General features: G+C 38.3%; 3 protein-coding genes across 4 annotated transcripts; 2 read left to right on the plus strand and 1 right to left on the minus strand.

Annotated features, from left to right (window-relative positions):
- Positions 1-93: 93 nt before the first annotated feature.
- Positions 94-5475, plus strand: LOC103333195 (ATP binding microtubule motor family protein). Its single transcript, XM_089052021.1, is given in 19 exon segments — positions 94-940; positions 943-1063; positions 1401-1566; positions 1662-1862; positions 1949-2138; positions 2238-2443; positions 2552-2799; positions 2902-2944; positions 3197-3250; positions 3371-3418; positions 3505-3561; positions 3658-3714; positions 3792-3879; positions 3976-4331; positions 4403-4449; positions 4583-4604; positions 4686-4754; positions 4894-4932; positions 5139-5475. Coding segments are annotated over 19 exon segments (2142 nt in total). The 5' UTR covers positions 94-855; the 3' UTR covers positions 5184-5475.
- Positions 5476-5907: 432 nt separating this feature from the next.
- Positions 5908-8415, minus strand: LOC103333194 (ATP-binding protein). Its single transcript, XM_008235990.2, has 5 exons — positions 7344-8415; positions 7191-7267; positions 6768-6879; positions 6550-6666; positions 5908-6450 (listed from the first exon to the last, which is right to left on the minus strand). The coding sequence occupies exons 1-5, from the start codon at positions 8307-8309 to the stop codon at positions 6103-6105; spliced, it is 1620 nt and encodes a 539-aa protein (XP_008234212.2). The 5' UTR covers positions 8310-8415; the 3' UTR covers positions 5908-6102.
- Positions 8416-9308: 893 nt separating this feature from the next.
- LOC103333193 (U-box domain-containing protein kinase family protein) lies at positions 9309-14138 on the plus strand. Of its 2 annotated transcripts, XM_089052023.1 has the most exons (10): positions 9309-9711; positions 9928-10049; positions 10249-10370; positions 10707-10811; positions 11021-11145; positions 11255-11322; positions 11603-11743; positions 12306-12833; positions 12961-13701; positions 13837-14138. In XM_089052023.1, exons 1-10 carry the CDS (start codon positions 9426-9428, stop codon positions 14017-14019), a joined length of 2421 nt encoding a protein of 806 aa, XP_088908149.1. In that variant the 5' UTR covers positions 9309-9425; the 3' UTR covers positions 14020-14138. The 2 variants fall into 2 exon arrangements, with proteins under 2 accessions (XP_088908149.1, XP_088908150.1); XM_089052024.1 differs by lacking the exon at positions 10707-10811 and having other exon boundaries at positions 9311-9711.
- Positions 14139-14567: the final 429 nt, after the last annotated feature.

A 14567-nucleotide genomic window follows, 5' to 3' on the forward strand; every position in this document is an offset into this window, starting at 1 on the left:
AGCAATTCCATTCTAAATCAAGCTTGAAACAGTTTAAAGATAATGAATTATTGAAGAAAATCCAGATGAAAGATCAAAATTCCACCATAAATACAAAAGCAAACTCCAAATTGGAAGAACATGAGAATCAGCAGAATCGATCTATGGCACGGATGCTAGAGATGGGTTTGGCTTCTTTAAAGCACATGAAGATTTGAAGGCCTCTATCTGTGACTGGCACTTGACGTAGTCCCCTTTGTTCTCCTCCAAGCATTTCTTCAGGGCCTCAACATCGCACGCAGACATTATCTTCTTCCTCTCGATGTTCTTTGTTTCCGAAGCCCTCTCGTCCATTGTTGCTTGCTTCCAATCGGTGGAAATCGAACAACTTGTAAAATCAAATTATAGAGTCGTGGGTTTATTGTCTCCCTCCGTTGTTTGGCGGCTGAGAAAAAGGAAAATGCGAGCTCAGTGAAAACGCACCGTTTGCGACCAAAAACAAAGAATGAAACGCAGCGTTTGGTGACCGAAACAAAAATGAAACGCAAAATGCGTTCGATGCGTTTTGGGTTGTTTCTGCGCTGGCCCATTTATAATGCGGCCTATCCTTTTCAGGAGAGGGGAGGGAGCGTAAGATGAATGACACGTCATCAAAATTTGAATGGATGCCCTCCCAGGCCTTAACGGCTATTTGGTTCTTACCAAAAAATAAAGACCAAAATCAAAATAAAATCAAAACCAGAACCAACAAATTCAGAACCCATTTACTCCCAATTAGCAATTCTCGTTGAGTAATCTTCCTCTCTCAAAATTTTCACGCTTTTGGATCCCAAATTGAAACACTAATTTCACTAGCTGAGAAATTTCCAATTCTATATGGCGTCGTCTTTGTGCGACCACCCTGACCGCACCAAGACCCCTATGCGTCCAAACCCATCTCGGAAGGTACGAGTTGTAGCGAAGATAGGGGGTTTTACGGGTCCGATGGGGAGCTGTCAAGTGAGGTTTCTTGGATCTCTGTGAACAAGCCCAAGGGAGAGGCTTCTGAGAGTGTCACTCTCTCTTTCAGAGAACAGGAAGCATGGTAATGTTGCTCTTTGTGCCGGGGTCTTATTTATTTCTCTTTTTTTATTTCGTCATAATTCTATTATGAAAATGTAAACTTTGGTTGGTATTTTTTCGTTTCTGAGAAAACCTGGAAAATGAAAAGATATAAGTTCTTGATAGTGTCAGATAAATTAACTTGTAAATATTATACTTTGGCTAATACAGCTAGTCGGCTTAATTGAATTGAGGCTTTTCAAATTTCAGGCGTAAAAAGGGAACACCAATAATTTGATAAATTGAATTTTCTTTCCTCCCCGTTATCTTTTTTGTTTTATGATATAATAAAACAAGAATTTTCTTTTGCTGTCTTGCAGCCGTAAAGAATCTTATGAAGTGGACTACTGCTATGATCAATATGAAGACAATAATGTGATTTTTTCGCGAGAAGTAAAGCCTCTAATTCCTGGGATTCTTGATGGTTGTAATGCCACTGTGATTGCATTTGGAGCAAGAGGCAGTGGAAAGACTTGCTTAATTCAGGTGAGTGTATTTCTATCAATCCCAAAAAAAGCTTTCACTCTAGTTTCTTGGGAAATAAACTTTACAATAATGAGTTGAACCAATTGATTTTGAAGGGTTCTAGTGAGAAACCTGGTTTGGCTGCACTAGCAATGGCTGAGATTCTTTCACTGACTGAGAAAGATGGAAATTCAGTTACTATATCTTCCTATGAGGTTTATCAGGACCATGTATATGATATCTTGGACCCAGAACGCAAAGTAGTTTTGGTACAGGGTGATGCTCAAGGAAAAATTCGGCTTAAAGGACTTTCTCAGGCAAGTTATTTGGTGTTTTCAATGTAGATGGTAAGACTGGGCTTCTATTGTACATTCTTGATGACATAATTTCCATATCTTTCCAGGTTCCCGTGAAATCCATTTCAGAGTTCCACAAATTATGTGTTACTGGGTGTGGTTCCCGTAAACCAGCACAAAAGGTAGCAACTGAACTTCCACGTAGGAGCCACAAGGGCTTGATAGTGCATGTATCACCTCCCAGTGAAAACTCAGATACACTTCATGTGGGCAAGTTGAATTTTGTTGACTTGGCAGGTTGAATTTTTTAAGCACAGGCCACAAATATCTTTTTCAGCCTTTTTGGTTTTAACAATGATATATAGTCAATAACTTTGTTGAATCTGCCCTTAACAGGTTATGAGGATACCAGAAAGAAAAGTATCAATGGCCTTAATCTTGTTGAGAATAGTAGAATTCATAAGACAATGTATGCCATGTTAAATGTTGTTCATGCATTGAGTACCACAGAAAATCATGTGCCTTACCGGGAAAGCAAGCTCACACACTTATTGCAAGACTCCCTGGGTGGGGCAAGTAGAGTTTTGATGGTCACTTGTTTGGTACGGTTTTAAGTTTGGTTGCAAGTTTTCTTTTTCTGGTTTATTGTTGTTTGACAGCTTTGACTGCCTTTGATCACCTTAACATATTATCTCTCTCTTTCACCGTAGAAACCATCATTCTGCCCAGATTCCATTTACATGGTAAGCTTGGTGTCTCGCTCTTTTCAAAACAACAATGGGGCTGTCATAGACTCCACAAAGAAAACTAAGTGTTTGACAAGATCGGCAATGCTTTCATCACGTAAGATCCATGTACCCAAGACCATTTCTGTTACAGCAAAGAAACAAACCATTTCCAGAGTGCCTCTTTCTGACAAGAAGATCAATGGTAGTACGGCATCCGTATTGAAAGGAAGGTATGTTATGAAGGTCCCTCTTGTAAACTAAGTTGTAGTTGAATCATTTTTCTCGTTCCAATGTACTGACTTTAATTTATAATATATTTTTTCTTTTTAAAGGAAGCTATTTGATGAAACAAGTCAGTTGACCAAATCGGAGAAGGTACCTAATCTCCAACTTTGTATCAGATATTGTTGTCTCATTTATCCTGGATATGCTCAAAGGTAGAAAAGCACTACCTTATCAACTCGAAACTGTTTGATTCATATGCCAGGATTATAAGCACATCTAACATATGAGTGTGGGAAGCTTATATATTTTCCCTGACACATTTCTATGTCAAGCATTTTGCAATCTCAGATATGAGAATTTGGATTTCCAGCCTGAATTTTAGCTTATTAGATTTTAATGCAGGTAAGTGCAATCTCAGATGTGGCCTCAACCACAGAAACTTCTCTAGATAAAGAGGTGAGGGTCCTTTATATTTTACCTTTGATCTGGTCTATATTCAGATTTTCAAGAAGTGAGGACACTTGTGGGGGAAAGTAATCTTGTATTCTTATTAGACATTGCATCGTATTTTTGCAGGAAATGTCCATTTCAAATGTTACCAAAGCAACAGAACATCTAGAATGTGTAATTTATCCTTCACAGTATTCCTATATTGTTATAGAATAATACCTTCGGAATCTGTGACTGACGGCAACTGATGGTCTATGCAGGTGAATTCATTATCAGATACTTTGAAACCCACAGAATTTACTTTTATGGCTGAAAAGGTAATCAATAAGTCTAGCAAAATATAATAAGAGGATTTTAGTTTTTATAAGATACATATATTAAAGTTGTGATGGAGGTCAACTGAAATTCTGCAGGACAATTTATTATCAGATGCTCCAAAGCATGCAGAAAGTACTTTAATGGCAGAAAAGGTAATGGACAGTTGCTCCACAATCATGGCTTGGTTAAGTGGCATACATGCTTAATGGATTTTTCATTTTCTTTCCAGGATGTTTCTAGTAACAGTGGTGGTCATACCGAGGAAGTTACTCCGAGTGTCAATAGCAGCAGCAGAAATACGTTGTCTTTAGTTGAAGGTTTGGTTTCTTATGGTTTGAATCACCAAACCTAATTTGCAAGATATTAGATGCAAATTTAAATAACTATTTCTAATGTATTCTTTCATTTGACAGTCCATAACATGGAAGAGGAAAACAAGGACTCAGAGGTCAATGAAGAAGAATCGCCACCAATAAGTGCAAGATTACAAGAATTATCGATTCATTTGAAATCACTCTTTTCTACAACTCCGTTGTGCACAAATATGCCAGAGGAATCAAATAATTTGAAATCACTCTGTCCTGCAACTCCATTGTGCATAAATATGCCAGAGGGGAATGATGCTTCATCCTACAATGACCGCTCTACTAACATTGAAGAACCAAAAACTCCAGTTATCAATAAGGGTACGAAAGATAATGATAGATGGGAGGTTGGAAATTTCAACAGCCCTTGGGAAACACTTAGTACGCGCAATTCCAAAGTGAAGGTCTGATCTATCCCTTCTCTTCATCCAGTTTATGCATTGACTTTGCTTCTAATGTTATTCTTTCATTGCAGCATTCCCTTGTCCAAGACTATCTTAGCTTCTTAAATACAGCTAGCAAGTAAGTATATGTTTTTTTTCTTCTAAGTTTCTATTTCTAAGTTTCTAAGTTTTTTTAGTATTTCTTTAACTCAGTTAAGCTTTCCTCTACAATCTAACCTTTCCTCCGTTTTTTTTTTTTTTCCACTTCATAGGGAAGAATTGAAAAGATTAAATGTAAGGATCACTACTTTTCCATTATTATCATGGTTTTCTAGCATCTTTTCATATTTAACTGATTTGAGATTTTACATATAGGGGATTGGTGAGAAAAGAGCAACCTACATACTTGAATTGCGTGATGAATCTCCTAAGCCCTTCAAGACTGTAAGTATTCTCAGTACACAGTATGGGATTATTTTTTTTCTGTAGTTTTACAATATGCTAATGCAATTTGTAAATTCTCATTTCAATTGTATGGGGCTTCGTCGTGGTAGTTGATTGCTTTTCAATTTTGCTTTTTCAGCTTGATGATTTAAAAGAGATTGGACTTTCAGCGAAGCAGGTACTTCTCGTCAATTTTCATATTATTTATCTTTCTAGTTAGTCCTATCCTATATATCCTAACTGTACTTGAGGAAAATCATTGAGAACATTTGCTATCCTATTCACTATTTATGGACAGTTTTCTTAGTATATGAAAAGCATATGAATTCAGGCAAGGATCAGTATGTCGAATTTACTTTTAAATTTGTGTTTTGAAACACACAGATTAAAGGAATGATGAAGAAGGAAGTTGGAGGGCTTTTCAATTAGCTAATCAAGTGTTACACACAGATTAAAGGCTTGACGAAGAAAGGGAAGTTAGAGGGCATTTCAATTAGCTAATCAAGTATTAGAGATTTTAGAGATTTCTTTCTCCTTTGTTTTATATTTATCTTTTGGTTTGATCAGTTCTGTGTCACAGGGGCAGATACTGTCGTGGCATTGGCAACATCAAATTGCCTAAACCTTAATGTAAAATTATCGTGTAATGTTGTACATTTTTATTTATTTATCGTGTAACGAAATTCCTATGAAAGACAAACAAAATCTTGATTGGAACTCATCAGGTGTGGCGCAATGACATAGAAAAGAAAAAGAATATCATAATCTGAAAGATAAGAGGGATTTTATTGACAATCCCTGTGAGTTCGTTGATCTTAAAAACAAATGCAAATAATTGTTTTTGTAATTTTATAATTTTGACACTCAACAAGCAAGAGTCAGACTTTGTGAACCAATACATATTTAAGTTTCCACTTCATCACATCATCTAGATGATTTTGGGGTCGGATTTCTAAGTGTAAAATCCTTCATGATTTCATTTTGGGTGTTTTATAATTGCTCTGGATATCTCATTCTCATGCTTCCTGGGATTCAAAATCAAATGTTCTTTCTTATGGCAAACGAATAAGCCGTGATTTGATGAGAAATTACGTCTGTTTAAACATCTTTTTTAAGCATGCAAATATGTAAACGTCTTCAATAAACTTACCAGTTTCAAATCAGGAACAAGTTACCGTTTGCAGAACCTTTATTATATATTTACAGTTTATGATATGCTAAAATGTGGTTTACTTGAACACTGCACATTACACCCATAATCAAGCAAATGGTTTCCTTACATTTATAATAAATAAACAACGAAACAAATTCAAACAAATCCCATTCGAACCCAAAAGTGACTGTTTCATCACCCACTATAATTAAGCAAGGCTTGCATTTCTGGTAGCAATCGTCTTACAGCCCCAACTCTGTTTTGTGCATTAGGGTTCACTTTGAGGGGTCGCCATGGCCAACATATGCGTCTCACCCTTCTGTTATTGCGCTCTCTGCTCTCTGCTTCTTCTACTTGTCTTGATAGTTCCTCTATCCGCAGACGCAGCCCTGCCGCCCTGCTGTCAGCCAGTTGCAGGGACCTCTCAGCTGCTGCCTGCGCCGCCATGGCCGTTGCTGCAAGTTCTTCTTTCAGCTTTAGTTTGCCATTTGATATGTCCAAAGCAGCCTTGGTCTTCTCCAATTCTTGCTTCAGGATGGCGATCTAATGAACCAGCAATGAGATAAATACATTATATAGTTTTCTAAATTCAATCACCAATGAATCAGTGACAATAAACATCAAATGGGAGTAGAATTTTACCACTTTCTCACGTTCTCCAATCTCATTTTTCCCAGCTTCAACTTCTAACTCACAAGCTTCTCTCCATCTAGCAACCTCCGCTTCACTTTCTTTTATTTCGATCAGGAGTTCCTCAACCTGCCAGCCATAAAACGAGGGAATGAGTCAGCAAGAAGATGAGCATGCTTTAGGAAGGCACAGTAAACATTCATAACAAGTTCTATGAAACTGGTCATTACATTTTGAGTTAACAGCCTCTCTCTATCCTCTAACTCTTTGATGTACTGCACGTTTTCTGCAATTTCTTGAGCTTGTTTTTCTGTGAGACTCTGTAGACGCTCAGTGTCTGACCTGGCATACAATTGATAATAAGTAATCGACAACTAAATCTCCGATATTCAACATGAATAATGCAGTATAAGCAGAGATGTGTTTGCAGAAATTTATATTCATAGAGCGCTGGAAACTCTATTATTACCGTTTCCCCAAATGAAACAATGTTTTCCTTCTTATTAAGAACTAAAAAGTACATCATTTCAACATTCAAATCAGCATTTTCTGGAAAGGCAGGCCTCTCCTCACAATCAAAATATAAATGCAGTTTCAAAATATGATCATAAAACAATGATGTGGGCAGGCACATAACTTGATTACGAGTTTACCTAGATTCTTCCAGAGATCTTCTCAGTTGAGTGATTTCAAGCCGTAGGTTCTTCATTATCTTCTCTACAGTCGATGCCTGATAAGAACAATAACAAATATAAATTAATTATCAAGAAAAACCATAAATTAGCTTAAAGAAAAGTTGAACTCACCAGACTGACAACCCCCTCTTCACATTCACTACTATCTGATTTACTTCCTGTGGTAGACCCCGTAGCATCCAACTTATCCCCTGAACTCTCCAGTGACTGTTCATTGCTCCCACTTCCCATCATAAACCCAAACCCAACTCTCTGCAAACCTCTCTCTGCAATCTGCAAAATGGCCACCCTCTTCTGCTCGCTGTTTCCTTTCAACCTTCTCTCCATAGCTTCCTTCTCCACCAAAGCGATCCTAAGCAAGCTACTGATGTCCCTGTTCTCCTCTGTCAAACTCACCACACTATTCTCCAATTCCTTCTTCTCTTTGTTCCTCAATTCCTTGTACTCATTCACCTTCACTGCAGCTGAAGTCGCTAGGCTCGTAACCGCCATAATCTCTTCCCAAACTGCCCTCCATTCTAGGTCTAGTTGTGATTCTTCACTCGTCCCCTCAACTTGTTCAACCCCATTCTCAACCTTTTCATCACCAACACCATCAATTATTCCAATTAGGCCCTCCTTGGTCGACTGAACGGCATCCAAGCACTTCAACAAAAACTCATCTCTCTCTTTCCTCTCAAGCTCCAATCTTTCAACTGTCTCCCTAGAAACTTGAACCTCATGTTCAAGCACCTCTTTCGTTTTCAACTCCTTATCGATTTTTGACGCAAACCCATCTTCACTTTCTCTCAGAGAAGCTTCAAGCCCGTGAATTTCGTCTCGGAGAGAGTCTCTTTCGCCGGAAATTTCTCCGATGACTTTGACTAGGTCGGCGTTGTGAGCCAGGGCCTCGTCTCTCTGCTTCTGGACAAGGTTAAAGTCTTCCACCATGGCCGCCGCCTTTGATAGGAGGCTCTGGTGCGACTGGCGAAGGGACTCGAGCTCAGTCCGAAGATCATGATCGGAGATTTCTGTGGAGTTGGGCGGATCTGGGCCGTCTATCTGGGTTTCTGGGAGTGTTCCTGGAGGGCTTTCCATGGTCCATAGAGTAGAAGATGATTGGGGATCAACAAGAAGAAGTGCGTGCGTGCGTGCGTGCGTGCGTGTGCGTGTGTGTGAGAGAGTTTCAAAGCTACCAGTCAAAGCAATGGAGAGGGAGATGGAGAAGGAGAGTCCGGTGAGGAAACAATTTCATGTATATGGGTTTGGGTTTTGGCGCGAGAAAATACAGTGCTAAAGGACCAACCAGTTTTGGGCTTTTTCTGAGTCTGGGCTGCTTCAATTGCTCATACTGATAATACGTCAAGCCCATGAAAAAGTTTTAAAAACAAAAAATACTTTTAACGAGCATTATTGGCTTTGAAAATGTCTCATAATACAAGAGTCTTGTAGCTCAAAGTAATTAAGTGCAAGTTGTCCCTGCACCCGATATCCTGTATCCGAATCCTCATTTCTCGCTATAATTCACCGAATTAACTCTTTGTTACTTAAATTTTAAAATATTTGATGTTAAGTGCTTGAATATTATTGGCTTTGAATTGTAAAGACCCTGTCAATTTGTTATTAAATTGAAGTCTTTTTCTTCCCTTGTAGGGACAAAGACATAGATCAAAAGTACAGCTGGTTCGCTAAAGATCAAAAGTCTCAGTGCTAACATTACACGTAATTGTCATGCAAAGTGCGGTGTATTTGCTCAAACAGGAATTTTCATTGATAGAACTTTTCTTCTTTCTATTATAAAATCTAGAAGGATTGACCACAACCACATCAAATATGGTATTTTTGATTTACTAATTCGGTCCAAATTTCACATCAGTGAAAAAGAAACGCTTGTCTTGCACTTACTTCAACCTTACGTATTGAGTCTATTGACTAATAATTTATTACATACCAAAGCATATAATAAGAAAAAGGTACATTTTTTCTGTTACTCTCTCTCTAACTTTCTAATTAAAATTACTTTCTTTTTCTTTTTCATCTGAATTAAAAGTATCTTCAAATTTTCATAAGAATCTCAGCCCAAACGAAACCCATAACCATAAGTAAAGTTGCTTTTGTAACAGAGCAGGTCTAGAGGCTAATTTTGGTACACAAATAATACCATGTCTTTATGGAACTACAGTGAACAGGGTTTAGCTTTTCTATGACTCGGCAATGACTGAGTTTGACTCACTGAGTTCACTATCCCCAGAACAGACCGATTCCCTGGACTCTCCCGGGATTCGGAATTCCATGAGATTCGGCGATATTGTACGGATGGGGAGCGTTGAAGAGGGTGAAGAAGAAGGGCGGGTGCTGAATGTGGACGAGACTATATTCGTTGCGGTGGGGAAGGACGTGAAACAGAGCGAAACGACGCTGCTTTGGGCGGTAAAGAACTTCGCAGGGAAGAATATATGCCTGCTCCATGTTCACAAGCCTTCCCGCGTGCTTTCACTTTGTGAGTTTTTGACTTTGAATGTTGATTTTCGATCAATGTCTTTTGGTTTATGTTCTGTGAGACCTTGAGCTTGTGTTTGGCTGCTGAGATAATACAACAAAAGCTAGGGGAGTTGAATTCTGAGTCAATTGTGGAGTAGTTTCCATCTTTAATTTCTAGTTGTAATTTATTTGTCTTCAGAGCTTTTAATTATTGTGATTTTGCTACTCTTTGCAGCAGAAGGAAATGGTCCTGCCAGTAAATTGAAACAAGGAGCCATCAAGGTATACCAAGCACTTGAGAGGACAAAACTTCGCAAACTTCTAGATCAGTACCTACTGATTCTCATCCGAGCAGGGGTAATGATCCCCCTTCGTTGTTTTTTCGTACCATAGTGTGAGCTTTAGCATTGATCATTCTGAATTTTAAGTCAATTGTGTTAGGAAGAATAGAATTTCGAGTCATGCGTGATTGGAAGAACATGAACATTCAAATATTTTAGGAAACTGGACTAAGACATTTCATAAAACATTCCCAAATGATTTCTTATAAATGCAGGTGCAGGCAAATGAAGTATGGATTGAGATGCAAAAAGTTGAAGAGGGGATTGTTGAATTAATTGCTCGGCACAATATTAGATGGCTTGTCATGGGGGCAGCTGCAGATGAATATTATTCTGAGTATGCATCAGTGATTATACTTTTCAAGGATACATTTTTTCATTAGAAGGGGAAAACTATGTCTCTCTATCACACTCATCTCGTAGACGTCATGCTATTGTGTTGCATCATTCTGGATAAGGGATTAGGAGAAGGAAATTGTGATCTTTCAAATTTATTCTTAATGTTACTCCTAATACTATGTGGGTACATTTCTGTTATAGAAAATCATCCATTATTGTTGTCTCCAATTAAATGGAAAAAAAATTGTGATCTTTGATGAGTTGAAAGACTTGTGAGAACATGCTTATCTGCCTTCAATTTAAGTTGACTGACTCATACTCACTGAGATCGCAGGAGATTGGCAGAGATAAAGTCCAGGAAAGCATTTTTTGTATGCAACAAGGCAGCTAGTTCTTGTCATATTTGGTTTGTTTGTAAGGGGCACCTCATATATACAAGGTAATGGTGGCACCCCTTACAATAACCCATGCATTAACGTGTGTTTGATTTTTATCCTAATGTATTAGCATTGGCAGACTAACTCAATCTGTTGTTTCGGCCCAAGTGGCTTTTCCATTTAAGTTCAAATTGTCATCTCTATAACTTGTTGCTTTATCTGTATATGTACACCACATACAATTGCACTTATATGAAGTACATTAAAACAGGGGAGACAGAGAAGATGAATCTGAAATAGAAATTGCCCCTCCTTTGCTGCTTACAAGTTCGGCTAGTGGAGCAGAGCAACCAGAGCACTTAAAATCAGAGTCAACTCATTGGCTGAGAAATCTAGGTAGGGTCACTACCCAAACTGTTATGTCTCGGATGAGAAAAATCTCTTTTATTTTTTGTTATAATATAAGCGAGTACTAGACAAGTAACTTTATCACAGAGCTCTGCAGATGCTGAGGAAGATACCAGTGAATTGGAAGAAATATCAAAGAGGTTGACCCCATTGCTGAAAGATGAGGTTAGAAAAAATTGTTCATTGTCATATACAAGTCCCTAGATGATTTTCTTTATGCATCGTCTTGGTACACTTATATTTGAACTAAAAAAGGGTGAAGGGTCATGAAAATGAAGAATGTTTTAATTTTTATGCCCTGAGGTTTTGAGTTAATGGACACATAATATTGGAGCAGATAATGAACGTACTTGTACTGTAGAATATAATTCATGATAATAATCTGCCCTTTATGGATATTATATTGCTCATTATTTGATTAGTATTTAATTGCTCATCTTTGCAGGAGGACAAAGCAGCTTGTGAAAGTTATCATCTAGTAGAACCAAACATTGTGGACACTAATATGAACTCAAAACAGAAAGGATATGAAGAGACAGTGAAGCGGTGGAAAGAGGAAGATAATGCCATGGAGGCTAAATGCAAGGTGAAATTTATCTTTTGCTAATCAATTTCTCATTTTCTTTTTGTATTGCTATTGTTTTGGCAGGGGATGCTGGGTTTATATATTAACGCCAAATTTGATCAAATTCTTTTGTCTTAAGAAAATATTAGGTTTTCAGGATATACATGGCTGGAAATTAACTTGGTAAAAAACTAAGCCTGTTTTTTTAGTTAGACTTTTCATTTAAGATTTAGTTTATGTATTTTATCTCCTCATCTCTCGTCTCTCCTCTTCTAATTAAAACAAGGAAAAAAAAACCAAAACGTTATCAAATCGACCCCAAGTAAACTATGCTTTCTGTATCTTGGGCAGCACAATTGACTGATGAGTTAAACTTATCTCGGTTATGTAGCCTGACCATTTCTAGGAAGTGTTTGGCTCAAACCTTGACCTTTTGGGTTTATTAGGAAGTGTTTGGCTGATATTTGTCTGCAATGTGCATCTGTGCAAGCATGAATATTTTGTTCATGAATGCATACGTACTCATCGTGGATACTATCTCAATTTTCACCAGCAAGTTTGTGTTTATGACACCTTCTTACAGGCCAAAGCATTTGAAAGTTTATGCACAAAAGAGATGAGCCAAAGAAAAGAGATGGAAGAAGCACTCGCTAGAGTAAGGCAGGAAATAGATGGGATGAAGGATGAACGTAATGGATTCATAGGACAACTCCAGATGGCCCAGGACAATAAGTTGGCGCTGGAGAGCCAACTGGGAGACTCTCAGTGTATGGTGGAGCAGTTAGAGTCGAAACTCCTCTCAGCTGTGGAGCTCTTGATAACTTTCAAGGATAGGCGGGATAAGCTGCAGATAGAGCATAGAGATGCAATAACAAAAGTCAAATGGCTAAGGACATCGATAAAAGGGGAAGCTGCAAGCTTTTGTCGGGCAGAATTCCCTGTGTTCTCTTTTATGGAGATAAATGAGGCAACTCACAATTTTGACCCATCCTGGAAGATTGGAGAAGGAAGGTATGGAAGTGTTTACAAAGGGATTCTTCGCCACATGCATGTTGCTATAAAGATGTTGCCTTCTTATGGTTCTAAAAAGCAATTAGACTTCCAAGATGAGGTAAATCTTATGCTTCTTTTTTTCCCTACAATACTATGTTATTAGAAATCTGTAAAACACCTTCGACCAAAAAAAAAGAAACATGAAAAACACCAATGAATTCTTTGTTTTGGTTGAATTTCATCAGGTGGAGGTCTTGAGCAGAGTGAGGCATCCAAACTTGGTAACACTGATTGGAAACTGTCCAGAATCCAGGTCACTTGTGTATGAGTACCTAAGAAATGGCTGCCTTGAAGACCGCCTTGCCTGCAAAGGCAACACTCCACCTCTTCCATGGAAAGTCCGAACTTGCATTGCTACTGAGATATGCTCTGCCCTTGTCTTCCTTCACTCAAATATCCCTTGTCTTGTGCATGGGAATGTGAAACCCAGTAACATTCTCTTTGATGCAAACTTTGTGAGCAAACTGGGTGATCTGGGCATCGTTGGTTTGATCCCACAGAATGAAAATCCAGCCAACTTCGCCAGAATACATAATGACCCAAATGGAACTGATGTGTATATGGATCCAGAGTATCTTGAAACTGGAAACCTTACACCCGAGTCAGATGTTTACTCATTTGGGATTATACTATTACAGCTTTTAACTGCAAGACCACTCCTAGGGATAGTGGAGGATGTGAAAACCGCTTTAGAAAATGACAACATCGAGGCGTTGTTGGACATTTCAGCTGGGGATTGGCCACTAGAGCAAGCAAAGGAGCTGGCTTACTTAGCACTGAGGTGTTGCGAGAAGAACCGGTTGAGTCGGCCTGACCTATGGGTTGTCCACGAGGCAATGGGGGCTTCCTGTGCTGCCTCGGCATCATGCTTGATTTCCAAGAAACTTATTAGGACACCATCCCATTTTGTCTGCCCCATTTTCCAGGTAATTTACGTCTACTGCTGCACGTGCATTTGATGTCCACTTTATGTAGATTCAACTAACTTAGAACTTGAAATGGCAACTTGGGCACCGTTTTGAATGTTTTTTTTCTGATGACCATGACTGTTTTACTTGCAGGAAGTCATGAAAGATCCGCACATAGCAGCAGATGGGTTTACCTATGAAGAAGAAGCAATAAGAGGATGGTTGAAAGGCGGCCACAATACCTCGCCCATGACAAATCTTAAGCTTGAACACTGCAATCTGGTCCCCAATTATGCCCTTCAGTATGCTATTCAACAGTGGCAACTAGAGTTGTAAAAATTTCATGAATCTTTATTTCTTTCGTATACAAGGTGGTTCGAATTGCAAACATTGTAAATCACAGTGACCAAATATACTAAATTTGAAACAATGACCAAAAAAATTTTGGGCACAAACACAGTTACTAGAAAGGTTACTTTGACCAAGTTCGAATCCTCTTTTCGTAAATCAGATAGTAGTTTGGATGAACTTATATATATATATATATATATATATGGAAAAAAGAAAGGAAATTAATCCTTGATTATTTTGCCAGAGCTACATTTGAAGCCCTATTGAAAAAAATAAAAAATAAAAAATAAAAAAAATAACTCGAAGCCCAATCTGAAGTGGACGGGCCTCCCCCAAATTTTATATTAATGAGCTGAATTCTCTCAAATGGACCAATTTAGGGCTGTCAACCTCTCAATTCCCAACGCACTGCATCAACGCTCTCCGTTGGCGCGTGAAAATAAATCCTACCGTCTCATCTCATGTCGTAATCTTGAGCTTCCTTTGTTTTTTTTTTAATATTTATTTTCCTTATTACTGAGGAGGGGTGAAGA

The sequence above is a fragment of the Prunus mume genome, linkage group LG5 (assembly GCF_029339155.1).
Source record: "Prunus mume cultivar Tortuosa linkage group LG5, ASM2933915v1, whole genome shotgun sequence".
NCBI lineage: Eukaryota > Viridiplantae > Streptophyta > Magnoliopsida > Rosales > Rosaceae > Prunus > Prunus mume.